Source organism: Propithecus coquereli, unplaced genomic scaffold (genome assembly GCF_000956105.1).
Source record: "Propithecus coquereli isolate 6110/MARCELLA unplaced genomic scaffold, Pcoq_1.0 Scaffold239, whole genome shotgun sequence".
Classification (NCBI taxonomy): domain Eukaryota; kingdom Metazoa; phylum Chordata; class Mammalia; order Primates; family Indriidae; genus Propithecus; species Propithecus coquereli.
Genome location: NW_012147941.1, coordinates 1,163,081 through 1,186,744, shown reverse-complemented (window position 1 = coordinate 1,186,744; position 23,664 = coordinate 1,163,081). Strand labels below are relative to the sequence as shown.

Here is a 23,664-nt window from a genome sequence, read left to right as displayed (position 1 = left end):
TCACCAGAGAATGTAAATGGTTCATCCTGGTGAATTGTGGCCATGTTCTGCTCCCTAAGTATTTACTGGGAGGAGGGAGGTTAGAGGGAGGAATTACAGGGGGAAATAAAAGAAGAAAAACTGATGAACATAGACAGTAGATTGGTCGTTACCAGAAGCCGGGAGCAGGAGGAGGAGGGAGGTTAGAGGGAGGAGGGAGATGGAGGGAAAGAATATAAATGTATTTATTACCACTGAGCTGTACACTTAAAAATGATAAAGATGATAAATTATATGTGTATATTTTATCGCAATACAATTAAACTTGAAAAAGAAAAGAAGAAAAAGGAAAAAAAGAAAAATGACAGGCAGGCGAGGCATTCCCGATTCCCTCCTGCGGAGGCGGGACCGCCCGCTGCAGTTCACACCAATCAGAGCCCGGTTGATAGGCAGAGCTGGGAGAACTCGGAGACACTCCCCGCCCATCAAACAGCCACGGGGATTCGCTTCGGTAATCAGCTTGGAAACCCGCCGGGGCCTATCCGGCATGCAGCTGAGGGCTACTATTGGCTGCCAAGAAACCCGCTCTTCTTCCTGCTCATTGGCCGCCGCGGTTTACGAAAGAGGAGCCTGTTGCTGAGCAAAAAGTGCGTCCTGCAGTTTTCGCTGAAGAGACGTTTGGTCTGAAACCGTACTGGGCGCTCACGGATCAAAAAACAATCCTAGCCACCGTTTATTAAGCTGCTACTAAATGCCAGGCTCCGTGCTCCGAACATTTAAATATTAATGGTTATAGCCACCTTTCTTGAACACTCACTATCTGCCAGTCACTGAGCTTTGAAATAAGAATAGTAACAATATAAATAATAACTACAGTTTATTGAGCGCTTAATGTGCATCAAGCCTTGTTAAGGGGCTTGTGTGCCTTAGTTCTTCTCCTCCCAACAGCCCCGTGGAGGTAACTGGTGCCCCATTTTACACACTGAGGTTCGGAGACGTGAAATGACTTGCCCATGTTCTCACAGGGAGGGTTGGAACTGGAACCTTCAACTCCGGTATCTCGATTCCAAGTCCAGCCTTTTTTTGGAGACGGTGGGGGTACGGAAGTCTTTTGGGGATAGGGAAGGGTAGGACAGGGTAGTGGCAAGGGCCAGGGACGTTACTTCAGAGTCAGGCCTCAGGGTGGCTCTCTGCGTCTGGGATGTTTAGAGCCTCTGGGCGTGGAGCGGTGGGAGGAGACAAGAAAAAAAGGCAGTAGTTGTTTTCTCTGGAAATGTGAGGCTCCTGAGGCAACCTATTAAGGTGTAAGTGGCCCTGGACTGGGGGCCCAGGCTTCAAGATTCTAGTCTCCACCCCGTGGCCAACTTTCTGGGGGACCTTGGGCAAATTCCTTCTCTCTGTGAGAGGGAGTAGGCAATGGGAAGTGCATTCGGCCTGTGAAGTCTTTGGGGAGTCGGGTCCTTGCTGGCAGCAGGGCGAATCTTCAACAACCACACGATTTTTACTTAACTGTTGCCTGGCCTCTTTTCAAGACCTTGAGGCAGTGACACGGTACCTGACAATCCTATAAACTCAAAACGGTTTGGGAGAGCAGTTTCCAAGTTCACTCTGACTGAGCTGTAGCAGGGTCCGGCCTACAGGGGGCGTTGAGGGCTCACTCAGCCGAAAAAACAAAACTAAACTGGAACTAAGAAATTTGCCCAAAAGCAAACCCAGTGGGTTAGTTTTAATATTTTATTTATTAAGAGGGGTGAACTTTTCCAAATCTGAAGGTTTCTGTCCTCAGTATGCAACGGAGGAAAGCGAATTACATGCATTGCCCAACACCGATTCTCTACGTTAGTGGCTCTGGAAGGTTAGAGCAAATTTCAATTTCTTTTTTTTTTTTTTTAGAGACAAGGTCTCCCTCTGTCTCCCAGGCTAGAGTGTAGTGGATCCATCATAGCTCACTGCAGCCTCTAACTCCTGGGTTCAAGCAATCTTCCTGCCTCAGCCACCCAAGTAGCTGGTACTACAGGCGATCACCACCACCACATCCGGCTAAATTTTTTTTTTTTTTTTTAGAGGTGGGGTCTTGCTATGTTGATGTTGCCCAGGCTAGTCTCTAACTCCTGGCCCCAAGCAATCCTTAGGCCTCTGGCTTCCCAAAGTGCTGGGATTACAGGCCCATGTCTTTGTTTTACAGATAAGGAAACAGATTCTAAGAGCTTAAAAAAATTCAATTTTGGTCACATGGCTAAAAACTAGTACCTGAGTTGTTACACTCCTGGGAAGTGCTCTAAGGAGATAGTTGGCTCTGTTTCCAGGAGTCTGTGGTTGTCCTGCCCCCTAATGCACAACTGCAGGGGACAATTTCAATTTTGATATGTATAATAGCTCGACAGCTCAGGACTCGTCAGCTCTGTGCAGGAAGGACTTCCCTCAGCACCCAGCGCAATGCCTGCATAATGAGTAATTGAATGAATGTGTGAATAAGCTTGGCGGGTGGGTCTCTTTGGCTTTATCAGACCAATTGGAGTGGAACTTCTTTACTGAAACCTCCCCTGGGGGAGAATTGTGTTCTGAGATTTAGGGGTGGAAGAGGAAAATAAGAAGAGCTCAGAAAATGACATCTGGGGGGATAAATGGCCCCGGTACAAAGTCATTAGTAAAGTGATCCCAGTTTTGGGGATTAGAAAATTAATTTAGGAAGAAGAAATACAGAACAGATAAGAATCCCATTAGGATCATAATCTGAGAGAGGATCTGAGCTGAAGAAATCTCAAAAACGTTTCAAACTCAATCTAGATGTATCTTTGAGACTGCAGTGTGATTGAGGAATAAAAATAGCTTTGGCCAATCAATGGCCTCAATGAAGCTGATGCAAGAGTAGAGGGAGTATGGCAACAGGAGGAGATCTTCACTGAACCAAAAATATAGTACAAGGCATGAGGGAGGGGAGGGATGTGCCCAGTCACCGGCACCCTTCTATACCCCACTGGGCTGGTAGCTTCACCACTGAACTTCCAGAGCCAAGCATAGTGCCTGGAACACATTGGATGGTAAATAAATAATTACTGAGTGAAAGAGGCAGGGAAGGAGCTGGAGCCCTGACCAGCAGATTTACCATGAGTAGAGCCAGTTCAATGATTCAACTTTTCACTTGTTCCTTTTGCTCAGATTCCGGTTGCCCTAGCCACCGTCAGATGATAATTTGGCTTCCCATGGAGGCAGTCCTACAAAGAGGGATGCGTTGGCCATCAATTATAGGCCACTTAACAGTTAGGTTTCTCACTCCCAATTAGTATATCTGCTTTAAGCATCAGTTCCTTGTGCCAGCCTGCTTCTTACATATTCATGTCCTCTTCTCATTACTGGTGTGGTAGAGTTTCTGCATTGGAGTCATTCCTGACTGAGTTTGAATCCTTACTCAGCATATTGCTAAGCTATCTGACCTTGGCCAACACACCTCTTGAGCCTCAGTTTCCTCATTCCTCGAATGGAGACATAATAGCCTATTTCACCAGGTTGTCGTGAGAGTTACATGAGACATTAAATGTATCCTGGATTCTTGCTGGAGCTCAGTAAATGTTAGTGTCTGTGCCCCTTCCTACCATTTCTTTCTTGGAGACTGGGTCACGAAAGATCATCTAATTGATAATATCAGTATTTTTTGCCTTTCCTCCTCAAGCTCCTCCCCCTTGCTAACTTTACAAGTGAAGCTTTGGGAATGATTTAGTCACTTGAAGATTCTAAAAGGTTATTCTACAGAGTAACTCATGTTCATTCATTCAAAAATATTTACAGGTATACCTCATTTTATTGCACTGCACCTTATTGCACTACACAGATATTGCATTTTTTACAAATCGAAGGTTTGTGGCAACTCTGCATCAAGCAAGTCATCAGCTCAGAGCCATTTTTCCAAAAGCATGAGCTTGTTTCATGTCTCTGTGTCACATTATGGTAATTCTCGAAATATCTCAAACTTGTTCCTTATTATTACATCTGTTATGGTGATCTGTGATCAGTGATCTTTGATGTTACTATTGTAATTGTTTTGAGGGGCCACAAATTATATGCACATAAAACAGTGAATTTAACAATTTGGCAAATAAATGTTTTGTGTTCTGACTGCTTCACCAACCTGCCATTTCTGTCTCTCCCATCCCGCCCCAGGCCTCCCTGTTTCTTGAGACACGATATTGAAATTAGGCCAATAATAGCCCTACAATGGCTTCTAAGTGTTCAGGTAAAAGGATGTGTCACATGTCTCTAACTTTAAATCAAGAGCTAGAAATGATTAAGCTTAGCCCAAAAGGCATGTTGAGGGTCAAGATAGGCCAAAAGCTAGGCCTCTTGTGCCAAATAGTTAGCTAAGTTGTGAATGCAAAGGAAACATTCTTGAAGAAAATGAAAAGTGCTATTCCAGTGAACACACAAATGATAAGAAAGCAAAACAGCCCTGTTTGCTGATATGGAGAAAGTTTTAGTGGTCTGGATAGAAGATCAAACCAGCCACAACATTCCCTTAAGCCAAAACCTAATCCAGAGCAAAGTGGTAACTCTCTTCAATTCTAGAAAGGCTGAAAGAGGTGAAGAAGCTGCAGAAGAAAAGTTGGAAGCTAGCAAACTTTAGTTGGTTCATGAGGTTGAAGGAAAGAAGCTGTCTCCATAACATTATAAAAGTGCAAGGTGAAGCAGCAAATGTTGATTGAGAAGCTCCAGCAAGTTATCCAGATGATCTAGCTAAGATCTTTGATAAAGGTGGGCACACTAAACAACGGATTTTCAATGTAGATGAAACAGCTTTATATTGAAAGAAGATGCCATCTAGGAATTTCATAGCTAGAGAGGAGAAATCAATGTCTGGCTTCAAAGCTTCAAAGAACAGACTGACTCTCTTGTTTTGAGCTAATGCAGCTGGTGATTTTAAGTTAAAACCAATGCTCATTTACCATTCTGAGAACCTCAGGACCCTTAAGAATTATGGCAAATCTACTCTGCCTGTGCTCTATAAACAGAACAATGAAGGCTTGATGACAGCACATCTGTTTATAGCGTGGTTAACTGAGTATTTTAAGCACACTCTTAAAACCTACTGCTCATAAAAAAGATTCCTTTCAAAATATTACTGCTCATTGATAATGCACTTGACCACCTAAGAACTCTGATAGGGATATACAAGGAGATTAACATTGTTTTCATATCTGCTAACACAATATCCATTTGTAGCCCATGGATCAAGGAGTAATTTCAACTTTCACATCTCATTGTTTAAGAAATACATTTTGTAAGGCTATATAGCTGCCATGGATAGTGATTCTTCTGACAGATGTGGGCAAAGTAAATTGAAAACCTGGAAAGGATTCACCGTTCTAGGTGCCATTAAGAACATTTGTGACTCATGCCAGGTCAAAATTAACATTAACAGGAGTTCAGAAGAAGTTGATTCTAATGCTCATGGATGATTTTGAGGTGGTTCAAGACTTCGGTGGAGGAAGTTACTGCAGATGTGGTGGAAACAGCAAAAGAACTATTATAGAATTAGAAAGGGAGCCTAAAGATGTGACTTGATTGAATTGTTTGATTTCATGAATTAAATTCATGTGTTTGAATTACTGCGCTCTCATGATAAAACCTGAATGGTTGAGGATTTGCTTCTTATGGATGAGCAAAGAAAATTGTTTCTTGAGATAGAATCTACTCCTGGTAAACATTGTTGAAATGACAACAAAGGACTTAGAATATTATATAAACTTTGTTGATAAAGCAGTAACAAAATTTGAGAGGATTGATTCTGATTTTGCAAGTTCTCCTGTGGGTAAAATGCTATCAAATGCACTGCATGCTATAGAGAAATCTTTCCTGAAAGGAAGAGTCAATGTTGCAGCCAACTTCATTATTGTCTTATTTTTAAGAAATTGCCATAGCTACCCCAACCTTTAGCAACACCTCCCTGATCAGTTGACAGCCATCAACATTAAGGCAAGAACCTCCACCAACAAAAACATTACCTCTCCCTGAAGGCTCAGATGATCATTAAAATTTTTAGCAATAAAGTATTTTTTAATTAAGGTATATACATTGTGTTTTTTGGCACAATACAATTGCACACTTAATAGACTACAATATAGTGCAAACATAACTTGTATGCACTGGGAAACCAAATAATTTGTGTGACTTCCTTTATTGTGATATTGTGAACTCGCAATATCTCTGAGGTATGCCTGTATATGCTAGTGGGGGATAAAAAGACCAGCACAGTTTCTGCCTTAAGTTTCCTCACTTTGTACAAGTAGTCAATAACATATTCCATTGTTAGTTGGAGGGAAGGGGTAAGACATCTAGACATGATATCGAAGCTGCATCAAGTATGGAGACCAGGAGTATAAAGAGGCCGAAAGAACGTGTTGAAGATGTTGAGGACTGGGCGAGATTGCTTTCAGCTGAGCTAAAGAAGGCTTTTGGAAGGAATGGCAATTGAAGTCTTCCTTCAGGCCACAAACAGTAATGAAGGCGTTGAATGCTGGATACAATTTCAGCTGGCAGAGATTTACAAGGAGGAGTACTGGAAGAAAGGTGTAAAGGCCAAACAAGGAACATGGGTGTGGCAGGTGATAAGAATGGAAAGGTTAAGTTGAGGCACATCTTGGCAAACCTCGGATGTCAATGTAGGGGCTTGATCTTTATTCTGTAGCTGATGAAATACCAGTGAAGTTTTTTGAGCTGGATATTGATGTTACAGAGTAAATTTTCTAAATAATAGTTGAATCAGACATAGCGTGGTTTAGAAGAGAATTTAATGAGAATGAAGATTCTGTGACCAAGGGCATATTATTGGCAGCACATTGTGCTAGGTGGCATAGGGCAGGAGACAAAGATGTCAAGATGTGGACCCTACCCTCAAGGAGTTTATAATCATAAAGGTCAGATAAGACGTGTACACAGAAAATCATAAAAAAAGGTAGAATGTCTTATGTGTTAAAACAGAGACTCAGCCCAAGTGCCTTAAGAGCTCGGGGGAGGGTGAGATTAATTTTCTTCTCCCAAGAAGCTGAAGGCAGGTGACCAAATTAGAGTCTCATCTTTGGAATTATAAGCCTAGATTCAGAGAGTCTCAGAGGGGACCTTGGGGGTCTAGTCCACCCTTGCCCCTGCCAGGATTCCTTGTCTTGAATAAACAATGACTTTAAAATTGAAACAAAACAAGGAGCTGTGAAAGAAAACTGTAAGGAAGCATAGATAAATTCAGCTTTAGGGTGCAGGTAGAGGTGACTTCCTAGCAAGAGGGGAGTTGAAGGCTAGGAACTGGATGAGATCAGGGAGAGCACGTCTGGAGAGGAGAGGGATAAAAACAGAAACTAGGGGAGCACCCACGTTTTAGGGAGTGGGTGGAGAAAGAGGAGTCAGACAAGGAGTGGCTGGAGAGTTGAGAATAGACCCAGCAGAACACCTTGTTACAGTTTTGAGGAGGGTGGTAAGGGTGGAAGCCAGGACTGGAGGCTCCAAGGGAGAAGTGGAAAAACTGAAGCAATAGGGGTTGAGGTTAGACATAAGGTTACCAGTGGCATTTCAAGGAATGAAGGCTTTTCCAGAGACTCCACAAATAAGGCGAATTCTCCGTGTCTGGCACATTTGGAAGTGGAGTCCTCCCCAAAGCCAGGGGTAACAAGGTTGTGTCCTCTAATCTCCAAAGATCTGGTGTTCAGCGCCTCTGGATACACAGGGACCAAACCTCTCCTAAACCTTAACCAGTCCCTCTAGGAACCGAAAAGATGAAGAATTCACTTGAGAGAGATTTCACACCCTGCTCTCTGACCCACCCCGGTAAAGTCCCTTTTTATCACGCAGCCCTAATGACTCTCTGGGCTGTCACTGTCGTCTGGTATTGCCAGCGATCTGACTAAACCCTCTTGCAAAAGTTTGCAGCATTAGTCCAGGGCCGACTACAGCTCCCAGAGTTCCCGGGCACTTCCCGGAGCCGATTGGTGGAGCGGTTGGCTCCAGAGGGAGGTGTCGTCCCCGCCTCCCTGGGAAACAGACATCTGATTGGCTGCACCGCGGGGCTTTGTGTCCCCGCCCTTCCCCGGGGACCGCAGCGGGCTGAGCGGCGCTGCTAGTGTCAGAGCCCTGCGAGCGCTGGCAGTTCCGCGGCGGGGATGCTGAGGAGCGCTGGGTCCGCGAGCAGCCCCGGCCACTGCGGACTTCCGAGGCCGTGAAAACCCCTGCGCCGCGGCCAATCCCGGGCACTCGAGGCCATTCACCGTTCCAGAAGCCAGACTGGGGGAAGAGTCCAGCACAGCAGCGGCCGTTCTCCGATTTCGGAGGGTTCTGGAACCCCGAGAGACACCCCGGGGTTCTAGAACCTCCCCAGAGGCTCCCAGTCCCGGCTTCCTGCGTGCGGCCGTCCAAAACCCCCTCCGGTGCACGGGTGGTCGGCGAGCCGCGGCTGGGTCCTGGCGCACACGATGATCGTCGCGGACTCTGAGTGCCGCGCGGAGCTCAAGGGCTACCTGCCGTTCGCCCCGGGCGGCGTCGGCGGCCCCCGGCCGGGAGAGGTAAGCAGCGGCCCAGCGACGCCACTCTTCCCTTGAACCCCGAGCTGCTTCTGCGCCTCAAGCTGCCCGAGCCTAGTCTGCGCGCCTCCCGCCCCGGGCTCGGGGAGTGGGATTGGAGTGCGTAACCCAGGACTGGGGTTGCATCAACTGACAGCCGCGGCCCTCTCCTCCCCTCCCCCTTCCCCCGGGGCAGTGGAGCTCTCCTGGGCTCCCTCGGACTCCTGGCCAATGAGGGGATAGCCTCCTCGAAGCTCTCCCGGGTTTAGACTCTTGTCAAGAGCGTCTTCAAGTCCAGGCAAATCCCGGCCGGAGCGGCCCGACCACTCCTCCTCCCCGCCCCCTTCCGCAGATTCCCTTCCTCCTAGCGGGGGCTGGCGGGCAGAGGACTCTTTCTAGGATACGTCCCGGCTCCTACCCCCAGCGCGGGGAGTGGGGCACCTGAGACTTGCCAGCGAAGGTCGACCTTGCCCCCAACCCACCAGCACCCCTGATTTGAAGGGGGGGCGCGGGTGCTCCGGGGGCTTGGCAGGCCGCCCGGGACGCTGCGGCGGCTGCCAACGCTGGGGGGAGAGGGGACAGCCCTGGCTGCGGCTCCCGAAGCCAACCACGAATTAGGCTGAGCGCTACTAAGTAAGTGGTCTGAGGTCCCAGAAGTTTGTTTCACCGGAACTCCCCTCCCGCGGCGTAGCCCAGAAAGGCTTTGCACGAAGGCCGGGAATAAGGTGCACCTAATCTAATAATTCGCCCTCCCCCACCCCCAGCAGCTATAATGGATAGTTTATCATTTATTAAGTACCTAGTACATGCCAGCCTTGAGTTTTGCCTTTTCCTTGAGTCCTCAGGACTAAACCAGCAAAATATTACAAGCTACACTATAGCCCCATTTTACAGGATGAACAAATTGAAGCCCAGAAGGTGCTTAGAGAGAGGCTTTCTTCACTAGCCCCACTGAGTAGCTCATTCTTTGGCCTGGGCGTCTCTAGGATTGCGGTGAGTGTTTGGCCCTACAGAGAGTTTTGCTTGTTTCTTTAGTTTGCAGGCCTGGAGCATGGTGGAGGTGTATGGCTGGGACTGAGAGTTGGTGGAGTGCTCGTACTAAGCTGGGCGACCTCTGGAAAATTTCTGCTCTTCTCTGAGCAACATGGTTTCTGGGGGTCCTACTTCCAGCAGTGCATGCTTTGTGTGTGGATTTTCTCTTAGCTTGTTCACACTTCCCCACCATGATTTAGGAGCCCTGTGTGGAGGAATGACCCTAACTCCTGTCACTTCTCTGCTATATGACTGACCAAGACCCTTCGAAGAGTGTTTCTCTTGAAAAATGGAAATGATGTTATTATTGAGAGCACCTGGGCGCTAGAGTCAGTGCTAGGTTCCTGACCCAGCCCTCCTGCTAACTTGCTGTGTGGCCATAGCCTAGGGATCACTTCTCTGATCCCCAGTTTCTTCCCATGCGGATTTTATAGTATCTCTGAGGGATATTGGGAGAATTAACTTGGAATTCAAGCAAAGGCGGAAGCACAGTGCCTGGAACATGGTAACTGCATAAAACATGCACGCTATTATCAGAATGCGGCCAGGGCACACATTTCCCTTTCCCCGGAGTGTCTCACTAGACGGTGCCTGAGCCTATTCCTGCCTTTCTGAGATGAGAGTCGGTACATCCTTCTCCAGGACAGCACCTGGGAAGTGGTCTAGGGAGAAAATGGTGCTCAGGTGGTCCAGGCAGGCTTCACGGGAGTGGCCTTGAGACAGAAGCCATGTTTCATCAGTGGGGAAGGCTGACGACGTCTGGCATATTTCTACGTATCGTTTCTTGAGAAGAGAGGACCTTGGGAAGATGTCTGCTTTCAGTGAATACTTAGAAGACAGCAGGGTTCTGATCTTACAGAGCCTGGTGCCCAAGACCCCTCAACTCCCCCTTATTTCACCACACAGCCCCTTTCAGGGGATCAAGGCCCGCAAATGTGTGTATCTCCCGAAAGTTCTGAGGACTTCACACTAGTTAGTGCTGGTAGTATGTTTTCAAAGCCATATTGGGTTCTAGAATAACTTCCTCAGACATGTCCTCAGGGAAGTGTTTCTTCCCTCACCAGGGAAGTCTCCCTGTATACTCTCTTCCAGTGCCCCTTCTCCGTTATAGGAGCTTTTGTCCCAGTTATGTGAAACAGTTGTGTAAATTAGGTGTTTCTTTTCTGTCTCCCTTGCTGGACTCGAGACGCTTGTGGGTCTCATCCCCAGCACTGTTCTTTGCACCTAGTAAATGTAACTATTTGCCCCTTGTTGGCTTAGGTGATCCTTGTGAACTGTCCAAGCTCTGGAGTCAGATCTGAGTTGTGCCCATTTGGGAGAGGACCTTTCCAAACCTCAGTGACCTGTCTGTAAACAAGGGATAACAAGACCTATTTCCCTCTGGCTGGTTGTGAGGAATCAGAAAGAACAGATTTGTAAAGCACTTAGCCTGGTGCCCAGTTCATGATGGGTGGACAAGTGTGTGGCACCACTCACACTCTGCCCTCCCAGCCCCCTGCAGGGCTGGAGGTCAGATGCTGCTTGGGCCATATCTCTGTATCTTCCTCTCAGGTGTAAACCCAGGCAAATTTCTGAGTTCAGCTGCCGGGGTTAGGGGGTGATAGTGCCTGCTCTCTCCTAGCTGGCAGAGTGACTTAGCAGGTGTCTGTAGCTGAGTCCAGGGGCTCGCAGGCTCTAGAGAGGATATCAAGAATAAAGGCTGGGCTGAGGCAGGAAGATCGCTTGAGCCCAGAGTTTGAGGCTGCAAGGAGCTATGATCTCACCACTGCACCCCGGCCTGGGCTACAAAGTGAGACCCCATCAAGAGAGAAAGGGAGGAGGGAGAGAGGGAAGGAGGAAGGAAGAGGAGGAGGGGGAAGGAGGGAGGGAGGAAGGAAGGCTGGAAGGCTGGGGCTTCTCTAAGAGGCCAGTGTGAGTAGTGGATAGAACCCTTGGAAGCCAGACTGAGCTGGGTTCAAATCTCCAGTCCTGGGGCCATTTCCAGAAGCTGTTATGGTGGAGTGGAAAGGACCATAGAAGCCAAACAACCCTGGGTTCAAATCTCAGATTGGCCACTTGTCAGCTAGTGCTTAACCTTTGGACCCTTAATCTTTCCTTGTGTGCAAAATAGAGGCCCCCCTCACTCCCAAATGGATGAAAATTAAATGGAACCTGTGTGCAACTGCCTGCACTAATATAAAAGTTAACGTGTAGCGAGCCCTTGTTAGGAGCCAGGCACTGAACTCTAAGGCCATTACCCTCTTTTTACAACTTGCCTGAAGACATTCCTGTTGAGTGGCCACCCAGAGAGTTATCTGACTTCAGTGTTCCTGCTGCCCCATGTGATCTCCTCAGTTGGAACTATAGGAATAGCCACCATTGGTTCTCCCTCCAACCCACACTAGCTGTGTTACCTCGGGCAGGTGACCTGCCCCCTCTGGGTTTCTCTTTGTCTGTAAAGTGGGACTAGAATCATGCCTTTATCAGGTATGCTGAACCTGTGCTGTCCAACATGGTAGCCCTTAGCCACATATGGCTATTTAAATTTAGATAAATTAAAATGAAAAATTCAATTTTTTTGTTGCAATTAGTCACATTTCAAATGCTCAGCTGAAGTGACTAGGGACTCCCATATTTGCACTCCAACAGAGCAAAAAATTCTGTTGGACCGGGTGTGGTGGCTCACGCCTGTAATCCTAGCACTCTGGGAGGCTGAGGCAGGAGGATCGCTTGACGTCAGGAGTTTGAGACCAGCCTGAGAAAAGCGAGACCCCCGTCTCTGCTAAAAATAGAAAGAAATTAGCAGGACAACTAAAAATATATAGAAAAAATTAGCCAGGCACGGAGGTGCATGCCTGTAGTCCCAGCTACTCTGGAGACTGAGGCAGGAGGATTGCTTGAGCTCTGGAGTTTGAGGTTGCTATGAGCTAGGCTGACGCCACGGCACTGTAGCCTGGGCAATGGAGTGAGACTCTGTCTCAAAATAAATAAATAAATAAATAGTTGAGTTTTGCACTTAACATTTTTCAGACACTCTTTATGATCTGTTAAGTGATAACGTAAGGTGTAAACAAGTGTTACCCTTGATCCATGACAATATAAATAATTCAATGTAGCATTTGGGAAGCTTATGTTTTAAGAAAACTCTTCAATCACAATGTAATATAAAAAATAAATTTAAAAAATTCTGTTGGACTGTGCTGTGTGAAACACTAGCAACAAGGAACTAGATTTGGTGTGTGCTGTCAAGGTGAGAATCAGTGTGACAGGTGCAGTGATTGTGGGCAGAGAAAGAGCCTCTCTCTGCTGGTGAGCTTAAGGTGGAAACACTTGGAGATTATTGAGACCTTGAGAAGTTTAGAAAGTGGGGACTCATTTCTGCACTTGCAGAAACCTGATTTGTGTCCCCCAGCTCTCCTACCTCCTTCCCAGCTGAGTGGCCAGAGGCGAGTTGACCTCTCCGAGCTTTAGTCCTCATCTGTAAAATGAGGGCCCTAGTAGTAGCTTCTACCTTGAAGTCTAGGTAGTGTGTGTAAAGTCAATGGTTACCCAGCCATAACCAGTGTTACAAACTATTGTTGCTATTGACTCCCTATGCCAGGGAATGGGGAGAGGGCTGATTTGGAGATGTCATCTTGAGGCAATGGGACCCTGCCCTGCCTGCGTCCCCCTGGAACTTCCCCTGAAGTCAAAGTCAGGCAGGCCTTTGGGGCATTGGAGCCCTGAAGTCAAATCTACTTGGTCTTGCCTTTGGGGCTTTATCCTGGCTGTTCCCTCTGGCTGCAATGCTGGTCCCCCTGGACCTTTACCCGCCCTGTTGCCTTCTCATCATTTAGATATCAGCTCAAAGGCCACCTCCTCAGTGGCTTTTCCAGTCTACCTACACTAAAATATTGCACATTCTCCCATCCATCATATATTCATTGCTTTATTTCACTCACTCTATAGAATCTATGACTTGAAATCCTATTTATCATTTGTTTGTCTTTTGCCATTAGATCCTGAATTATTAATATATGGAGGCTGAGACTTTGTCTTTTCACTGCTGTGTTCTTGCTGCCTGCAATATAGTCATCAAAAATATTTGTCGATCATACTCAAGTAAGATTGATAGTAACAATTTTTTTTAAAATGTTGAATGAACAAATTAATTGTTTCCACCTGGAAGGCACTTAGCACAGTGCCTTATACTTGAGAAAGTGATCAATAAATGGTGCCAACAATGGTCTTCACCCTGACTGTATGTTATGCTGGGACCCCACCCTAGACCAATTAAAATTGCTGGAGGTGGGACCTTGGCATTAGTATATATATACATATATTTTTTTTTTTTTTTTTGAGACAGAGTCTTACTGTGTTGCCCAGGCTAGAGTGTCGTGGTGTCATCCTAGCTCACAGCAACCTCAAACTCCTGGGCTCAAGCGATCCTTCTGCCTCAGCCTCCCGAGTAGCTGGGACTACAGGCATGCGCCACCATGCCCGGCTAATTTTTTCTATATATTTTTAGTTGTCCAATTAATTTCTTTCTAATTTTTAGTAGAGACGGGGTCTCGCTCTTGCTCAGGCGGGTTTCAAACTCCTGAGCTCAAACAATCCGCCCGCCTCGGCCTCCCAGAGAGCTAGGATTACAGGCATGAGCCACCGCGCCCGGCCTAGTATATATTTTTTAGTTGAGATGGGGTCTTGCTGTGTTGCCCAGGCTAGTCTCAAACTCCTGGCCTCAGGCCATTCTCCTGTTTCTGCCTCCCGACTAGCTGGGATTACAGGGATGTGTCTGGCTTGGGTATTTTTTAAAAAGCTCCTGCCACTGCACTCCAGCCTAGGTGACAGAGCAAGACCCCCACCCCTTAAAATAAATAAATAAGTCTCAAAGAGATTCTAACGTACTGCTTGGGTTGAGAAGCCCTTGTTTGAAATAACAATGAGGTTAATGATAGCTAACTTTTATTAAGTGCTTATTGTGATGGAGATATTGAGGTAAGCTGTATGGTGTTAGCTCATTGAATCCTCCTGACTACCCAGTGAAAATAGGTATTTTCTCCATTATTTGGTAAGGAAACTGAGGCTTATATAGCTAACAGATAGCTAATAGACCTGTCATTTGAGCCCAGAGAGTTTGTGTCAAGAGCCCCTCTCTTAACTGGACATTATTATTATCATCATCAGTTATTGCTGGAAAACGTTGATGGATCCAGACTAATGGCTGAAAGACCTACAGGTGACAGCTCCTTCCTTTGACAGCTCCTGGGTTAGATTTTGCAGGGAGCTGGCATTCCCAAGGCTGTTCCCTGTCCCTTTCCAGCACCTCTAGTGGGCCCTCCCTGCCCTCCCTTCCCTGCTCTGCGCTGCCCTACCCCTACGGTAGTTTTCTATCTGTCCTCAGGTCCCCTGAGGGGAAGGGCCAGTTTGTGGAGTCAGCAATCCTTATCTCCCAGACAGAGCTGTTGGGCTTTTTCTCTTTGGTGAGGGAGGAGGAGGGAAGCTGAAAAGGGAGTGCTTGGAGACTGGTGGTTACTACGTGGAACTTGGACCAGCCTGGCTGGTAGCTCCCAGAAGTGTGAGCTGAAAGGGGCCTGAGCAGTCAGCTCAATACCTTCTTTGTCCAGGATTAAGGCCCAGAGAGTCTAGGTAACTTTCCCAGAGCCACACAACCAGTTAGTGACAGAACTGGTACCCACCTCCGAGGCTTCCAGGTCCCATAGATCTTTCCTTTGTAGTCTTCCAGGACCCCAGAGGTCTGCCTCCTTCAGGCAGCTTTTGGCTACCTAAGAAGGAAGGTCCAATTATAGTTTTTATTCCCTGGATACCTGGGGGCTGGTGCTAAGTCTGGATCTTAATGGGGAGGGAAGAACTGGGGGACCCCTGTCCCTTTCCAGTGAGGGCATGACTCTGATTTGGGTAAACCGTATCCAAGGCCAGTGCTGAGAGGCCAGCCTCCTCCCCTAAAAAATTAACAAAATTAATGAATAAATAAAACAACCTTCCTGAACTTCATCTCTAGGACTAGGGGAAACATATTTAGTGAGTACATGATTCTGGTAGTTTCTAAAGAGGCTCAAATATATACATGTCAGAATAGCCACCACCATCAGCCTTGTATACCCTGCTCTGATTCCCTCCACGCCTTTCTGCATTCTCTATTTGCATTTATACACTAGCATGAATGACCCAGCCCTGCTCTCCACAAAATGTGATCTGGTAGTAGAAAGACTTAAAACCAACAATAAGGACTGGGTGCGGTGGCTCATGCCTGTAATCCCAACACTTTGGGAGACCAGGGCAGGAGGACTGCTTGAGCCTGGGAATTCAAGACTACAGTGAGATAGAATTATGCTAGCCCGGACAGAGTGAGACTCTGTCTCTAAAAAACAAGCAAAAAAACCCCAACAATTAAAGGATGGTGTTTTGAGAGGCAAAAGCACTGGGAATTGTGGGATCACGGATGAGGGTCAAAAAAAGGTTCCTAGACCCTGAAGGACTATAAGAGTTAGCTTTGGGCCGGGCGCAGTGGCTCACGCCTGTAATCCTAGCACTCTGGGAGGCCAAGGCGGGCGGATTGTTTGAGTTCAGGAGTTCGAAACCAGCCTGAGCAAGAGCGAGACCCCGTCTCTACTAAAAATAGAAAGAAATTAATTGGACAACTAAAAATATATAGAAAAAATTAGCCGGGCATGGTGGCGCACACCTGTAGTCCCACCTACTTGGGAGGCTGAGGCAGAAGGATTGCTTGAACCCAGGAGTGTGAGGTTGCTGTGAGCTAGGCTGACGCCATGGCACTCACTCTAGCCAGGGCAACAGAGTGAGACTCTGTCTCAAAAAAAAAAAAAAAAGTTAGCTTTGCAATAGGAATAACCAGTGGGAGGGCAGTGGGGCTAATTTATCCGGAAGGCCATGGGAGGGGGAGGCAGGGTTTTAAGCCAGTTGATAGGTTTACATTTCAGAGAGTTCATCTGGCTGCTGGGTAGAGGATGGACAGGAGAGGACAGGGCAGTGGGGACAGACAATTGGTGAGGCTGTGGGTGGTGGTTCAGACAAGAGATGGTGGTAGATTATGTTTTTTGTTTGTTTTTGAGACAGGGTCTCACTCTGTCATCTGGGCTAGAGTGCCATGACGTCATCATAACTCACTGCAACCTCAAACTCCTGAACTCAATCCTCCTGCCTCAGCCTCTTGAGTAGCTGGGACTACAGGCAGGTGCCACCATGCCTGGCAAATTTTTGTAGAGACCAGGTCTCACTCTTGCTCAGGCTGGTCTCCAAATCCTGACCTCAAGCGATCCTCCTGCCTCGGCCTCCCAGAGTGCTGGGATTATAGGCATGAGCCACCGCACCCAGCCAAATGGTGGCAGGAGGTTAAGAAATGATAATTCGAGAGAAATTGAAGCTGCTTCCTAGGCTTCTGGGGTACTTGGTTATCTGGCTTCAGGACACAAACCATGGGCTGGGTGGATGGGGTTCTTGTATAAGTTTCCTGGGGCTGCTAAAAAGGTGGCCTCCTGGAGATGTGCAACATAGTAGCTGTATATAACACCCCAACCCCAGCAGTGCTGGGGCTCCTGGCCCCCTGCCCAGTTTCTGAAGAACTCAGCCTGGGGTGAGTCCTCTTCCTTGTTTACCCTTGTGCAACCTGGCACCTTCCCAACAGGTGTACATCTCCCACTTGGCTTCTCTGTGCAGGGTGCACCAGAAGGGTGGTCTTAAAAGCTGGCTATAGCCCCTGCAGGGTAGAAGGACACGGCTAAAGAGATAACAGATTTGTTGTTTTTTTTTTTTTTTTTTTTTTTTTGATAACAGAATGTCACATTATTGTGGGTTTTTTAATATTTTTTTTTTTTTTTTTTTTTTTGAGACAATCTCGCTCTGTCTCCCAGGGCAGAGTGCAGTGGCATCGTCATAGCTCACTGCAACCTCAAACTCCTGAGCTCAAGTGATCCTCCTGCCTCAGCCTTCCGAGTAGCTGGGACTATAGGCACAAGCCACCCAACCCGGCTAATTTTTTCTATTTTTAGTAGAGATAGGGTTTCGCTCTTGCTCAGGCTGGTCTCGAACTCCTGACCTCAAGCAATCCTTCTGCCTTGGCCTCCCAGAGTGCTAGGATTACAGGCATGAGCCACCTCGCCTGATAACAGTCCTTTTTATTCTTCCCACCACCACCCACTAACCTTGGTGTTCCTCCCAGGAGCAGAGGGAGAGCCGAGCTCGGCGAGGCCATCGAGGGCCCAGTGCCTTCATCCCGGTGGAGGAGGTAAGCTTGGAAGGGGTAAGGAATCTTTGGTGCCTGGGAAGAAAGGACATGGGGCATTGGTGGGTGAGGGTCTTTTACTGTTCCTTAAATTGCAACTTTGAAACTACCCCTTCGGTTCCTGATTCATTTAATTCACAGAACAGCTCTGTGAAGCAGGCACTATGAACCCCACTTTACTGGGAAGAAACAGACTCAAAGAGATAAAGTGTTAATAATACAGCCATGTGATGGCCAAACTTTTGATTCCCAGATCAGTGCCTGTTTTTCCTTAAGATAGAACTATCTATCTTATTTCACCCCTGACTGTGCATATATTACAGTTTTTTTTTTTGCTTCAACAGTAATATATGTTTATTATTAAAATTTTTTTTCCATACTTATCTGACAGGGGAAATACCATGATCATGAAGGTAGTTTTCGCAGGGTGAGGCTCATCCATCGCACCCCGGGTGTGCTGACTCCTGCGATTTCCCCCAATGTGGGAAACTCAACTGCATAATTTGTGATAGTGGGAGACTGGTTTGAGCTTTCCCCTGTTTAAAAAAAATTTTTTTTTCCAGTGTTTCAGAAAGCTCTGATCTCCTATAATCCCCACCCCATCCCCCCTGAAAAGACCATCGCTGTTAACCATTTGCTACTGTTTTCCAGGGTTTTTGTTCAGTACAGGGTACTTTACTTTCAGTAGAGAACCAAGGTCATAGTTTACACCTTGTTTTTTTTGTTTCTTTTGTTTTTTCACTTAGGGCAACAGAGACAGATGAAAGCTGTCTCACAACTGACTCCATTCAGACGTTTATTTAACAGATATCTACTGTATCTACTGAATGATTAATCTATGTCAGGTGCCATTCTGGGTGCTGGGGTTACAGCAGTGAGCGAGACAGATACAAATCTTTGCCATCATGGAACTTACATTCTAGCATGTGGGGCTTCTGGGGAAACACAGAAAAGATTTAAAATAGTTTCCTGATTTTTCTTTGGCTTTCAATCAACAAGTATGAATTTTTTGTTTCCTGTCCTCCTTGCTCTCCTGAATGTGTAGGCCAAGTGGTTAATGAGCTGTTAACAAGTATCTAAATTCCCAGTTCCTCCCCTCCTTTATAAGTGTAAGATGAACAACCAGTTGCTGATTACTTGTCTGTAGCCCAGAATTTTAAACTGAAGTATTGCTGTTGTATTTTATTTTTTCATTTATAAATAACTACTCTTTTATAATAAAGGAAAGAAATAGGCTTTGGAGTTCATCTGGATTTGAATCCTGGTGCTGTCATTTACCAGATCTGTGACCTTGAGCAAGTACTAAAACCTCTCTGGTTTCCTCTGTCAAGGGGGGAAAATAACAGTATTCGCCTCATAGGAGTATTGCAAAGACGCAGTGAGAGAAGGCAGGGACAGCTCCAAGAGCAGACAGGCCCATGGCTGTGGGGAAGCACTCAGCATGTGTGAACTTCTTTGCCCCCACCCCCCATGCCTGTCTGCATTTGCAGTGTTGGAATTAAAGCTCCATGAAGGGAAGAGAACTTGTACTTTTAATCTCTGTGCCTGAGTTTTCCTATCTAAAAATGGAGAAAATAGAATTCCAATTTTATAGTTGTGAGAATCAAATGAGTTAATATATATAAAGTGCTTGAACAGTTCTTGGTATATAGCATTATACATATAAGTATTGGCTATTATTACTATATATGGTGCCTAACAGGTATTCATTGAATCACTTATTAAAATATCTTTTCCTCCACTTTCCCCCTTTTTGGGCATGGTGGTGGTTTTCATTTTATTGCTATTAAAAACCCACCACAAAGAATACATCGGTCTCTTGTGTAGGGAGGGCAGGAGGGAAACCCACGGTCTCTCGTTTGCTTTGCAGGTCCTTCGGGAGGGGGCTGAGAGCCTCGAGCAGCACCTGGGGCTGGAGGCGCTGATGTCCTCAGGGCGGGTGGACAACCTGGCGGTGGTGATGGGCCTGCACCCTGACTACCTTAACAGCTTCTGGCGCCTGCACTACCTGCTGCTGCACACGGATGGCCCCTTGGCCAGCTCCTGGCGCCACTACATTGCCATCATGGTGAGCCTGTCTGGGCCTGACACTTGCAGAGCGGCTACACGGAGGGTTCTATCTTTGGATCTCTTTTTTGGGAGTTTTCTGAGCTTATTCTTTAGGCCAGAAGGGAAGGCAGCATAGAGCAAAGGAAAGCCCTGGCTTTCTCTGACCATTCATAGAATTTTAGGTTTTGAATAGAGGCATCTTTAGTGCCTACTTTGCAGACTGGGAAACTGAGGTGCAGAGGGGTCAGGTGACCTGCAAGCTGGTGGCAGGGCTGGGGTTAGAACCTAGGTTTCCTACCTCTTAGGCAACAGTGAGCCCTACGACATCTTCTTCCATGGGGTACCCACCCTGAGCAGGGCACAGAAGAAGGAGGGTGACCCAGGTTCTGTCTACCACCTCCACAGGCTGCTGCCCGCCACCAGTGTTCTTACCTGGTGGGTTCCCACATGGCTGAATTTCTGCAGACTGGTGGTGACCCCGAGTGGCTACTGGGCCTCCACCGGGCCCCTGAGAAGCTGCGCAAACTCAGCGAGATCAACAAATTGCTGGCACATCGGCCATGGCTTATCACCAAGGAGCACATCCAGGTGCAGTGGGCAAAGAAACGGGTTCCCGAGGGAGCACAGGGGCCTGGCTGGGGCATGGGGGGCAGCCCAAGGGCAGGCACTGAGCAGGTCTGGTCTTCCCTCCCCTCCAGGCCTTGCTGAAGACGGGCGAGCACAGCTGGTCCCTGGCAGAACTCATTCAGGCTCTGGTCCTGCTCACCCACTGCCACTCGCTGGCCTCCTTCGTGTTTGGCTGTGGCATCCTCCCTGAGGGGGACCCAGAGGGAAGCCCTGCCCCCCAGGCACCTTCGCCCCCCAGTGAGCAAAGCACCCCCCCAAGTGGCGACCCACTGAACAACTCTGGGGTGAGTCACGGGCCTAGGACTTGGTTGGGGAGGAAGGTGATATGGCCTCTGGTCTTTGGGTGGAAGCCACTGCTTTCCAATCTCCTCACGCTGAGGCCATAAAAAGTTATTTGACTTTGAGGCTCAGTTTCCTCACCTGTGAAATGGGGATAAAGACCCCTGTTCACAGTGGGTCATGAAGATTAAATGAAATACCATGTGACTGACCTCTCAGTATGTAGCCCCATAGGCTCAGAGTCTGCCAGTTTTTAGTGCTTTAAAAATACAAAGTTTGGCTTGTAATCCTAGCTAGCAGTTTGGGAGGGTGAGGTGTGAGGATCGCTTGAGGCCAGGAGTTCGAGACCAGGCTGAGCAAGAGCAAGATCCTGTCTCTCCCTAAAAATAGAAAAATTAGCCAGATGTGGTGGAGTGCACCTGTAGTCCAAGCTACTCGGGAGGCTGAAGCAGGAGGATCACTTGGGCTCAGGAGTTTGAGGTTGCAGTGAGCTATGATGATGCCACTGCACTCTAGTCTGGGCAACAGAGCAAGACTGTCTCAAAAATAAATAAATAAAGTTTGCCTCTTACTCCATGATGCGGCTTTTTTTTTTTTTTTTTTTTTTTTTGAGACAGAGTCTCACTGTGTTGCCCGGGCTAGAGTGCCGTGGCGTCAGCCTAGCTCACAGCAACCTCAAAATCCTGGGCTCAAGCGATCCTCCTGCCTCAGCCTCCCGAGTAGCTGGGACTACAGGCATGTGCCACCATGCCCGGCTAGTTTTTTCTATATATTTTTAGTTGTCCAATTAATTTCTTTCTATTTTTAGTAGAGACGGGGTCTCGCTCTTGCTCAGGCTGGTTTCGAACTGAGCTCAAACAATCCGCCCGCCTCGGCTTCCCAGAGTGCTAGGATTACAGGAGTGAGCCACCGCGCCCGGCCCTTTTTTTTTTTTTTTTTTTTAACTACAAAAATACAGATACTTTAAAAAGTTCCTTACCTGTGAGAGGAGTTGATGCTCAGGGAAGACTCGTGTCTGTCCCGTAGCTGCGTAAATTTCACTTTGGGAGGGACAGACCCTGTGAGCTGGCCACACAGTGGCTGCACAGAGGCTGCACTAGGCCTTCGTGATCATTCAGGAAGGCCTGCCCTGTGGGAAGGATGAGGGGAGTCTGCCGGAGGCCAAGGGAGGAGGAATAGACGTCACCACTGGGCCCCTCCTCCAGGGCTTTGAGGCTGCCCGCGACGTTGAGGCTCTGATGGAACGCATGAGGCAGCTGCAGGAGAGCCTGCTGCGGGACGAGGGAGCATCCCAGGAGGAGATGGAGAGCCGCTTTGAGCTGGAGAAGTCGGAGAGCCTGCTGGTGACCCCCTCAGGTACAGGACCACAGGCAACCAGGCTCCAGGGACTGCCCGCTGCTTACACCATCTCTGGTGGGGAGTGGCCCCCACTCCATGCACTGTACCTCCTGTGTTCCAGAGGCAGCCGCCTCTCAGCCTCCCTTCCAAGAAGTTCCAAACATGGGCTTTGGGCTCAGACCTGGCTTTGAATCCTGGCCTGTTAGCCTTTCTGGCTCTGTGACCACTGACAAGTCACTTCCTGTCTCAGGGCTTTAGGATTGGTGTGCAGGATTGGTGTGCAGGATAAATGGGACAAGAGAAGCCAAGCTCTTAGCACAGAGCCTGTCCCAGGGCAAGCAGCTCCATAAATAACTGTTGTCACTGTTGCTAGGGGCCTTGCTTCCTGGGCCCATGGGCCTGATCCACCTCCTCCCCCAGGCCTGGCTTTTGCTGAAGTCCTGCTCACCTTGGCAAGGGGCTTTCTTGGCCCTCTACCCTGCCTTGCCCTGCCCCCTTTTGATGATTAATGAGGAGTGGATCCTGTGTGCTCTGTGCCTCAGCCTCACTGTGACTTCTTTCTGGTCCTCAGCTGACATCCTGGAGCCCACTCCACACCCAGACATGCTGTGCTTTGTGGAAGACCCCACTTTTGGATATGAGGACTTCACCCGGCGAGGGACTCAGGCGCCCCCAACCTTCCGTGCCCAGGTAGGGCACTAGTGTTGGCCATTGCTCCAGATTTGTAAACAACGGGTGGGTGGTTTGAGTGGTTATACAGTTGGGTACCTTCTCTCCGTCAAGATTCCCGAGGGCAGTGGGGCTCCTGTGAATCCTGAGGGGGCCCATCTGCACCCTAAGCTCAGAGGGTGCTGATCTTAGGGAGAAGGTCATCACCAAGGTGCATCCTCCCTGGCCTCTGAGGCCCAGAGCAAGCAGCGTGTTAGATGTGTGGTGTGGGGAGGGAGCGTTATGGACAGCCAAGGTTGACTCCAGAGGACAGGGTCTCTCTGACCGGCCTTGGACTCCAAAGATTTGCTTACCAACCCCTTCCCACGTTCCTAAGGATTATACCTGGGAAGACCATGGCTACTCACTGATCCAGCGGCTCTACCCTGAGGGCGGGCAGCTGCTAGACGAGAAGTTCCAGGCAGCCTATAGCCTCACCTACAACACCATCGCCATGCACAGCGGTGTGGACACCTCCGTGCTCCGCAGGGCCATCTGGAACTACATCCACTGCGTCTTTGGCATCAGGTGAGCACGTGTACCCTCTCCCTGGGCATGAGTGCACTACAACTCTTTACTCTGGGCTCACAGTTGTTTCATTTTTCTTTCTCTTTCTCACCTTTGCTATTTTTTGTTTGTTTAGTCCAAATGGAATTAAGCTGCTGTTGCCTATACTGTTTTTCAAAACAAATTTATTTTTTTGCTAATTTTAAGAGATAATAGAAGTGCTTATTATTTGAGCTTTGTAAATGAAACTCTTTAATCCCACCTCCAGAGATAACTATGGTTTCATATATATATATGTATACACATGTTTACACACATATATACATGTATAAACATACACGTATATATATATTTTTGTTTGTGTTTCCATTCTGAGTAGAAATTCTT

General features: G+C 47.7%; 1 protein-coding gene across 1 annotated transcript in view; it reads left to right on the top strand.

Annotated features, from left to right (window-relative positions):
• The first annotated feature begins 8,028 nt into the window (after positions 1 to 8,028).
• SESN2 (sestrin 2) overlaps positions 8,029 to 23,664 on the top strand; it is a 20,898-nt gene continuing 5,262 nt past the window's right edge. Inside the window, exons 1-8 of the mRNA XM_012646018.1 lie at positions 8,029 to 8,519; positions 17,707 to 17,772; positions 19,640 to 19,837; positions 20,224 to 20,406; positions 20,517 to 20,729; positions 21,930 to 22,080; positions 22,634 to 22,752; positions 23,108 to 23,298. Of these exons, the coding sequence (XP_012501472.1) occupies positions 8,430 to 8,519; positions 17,707 to 17,772; positions 19,640 to 19,837; positions 20,224 to 20,406; positions 20,517 to 20,729; positions 21,930 to 22,080; positions 22,634 to 22,752; positions 23,108 to 23,298 (1,211 nt within the window). The 5' untranslated portion in view covers positions 8,029 to 8,429. The remainder of the gene's footprint in view (positions 8,520 to 17,706; positions 17,773 to 19,639; positions 19,838 to 20,223; positions 20,407 to 20,516; positions 20,730 to 21,929; positions 22,081 to 22,633; positions 22,753 to 23,107; positions 23,299 to 23,664) is intronic.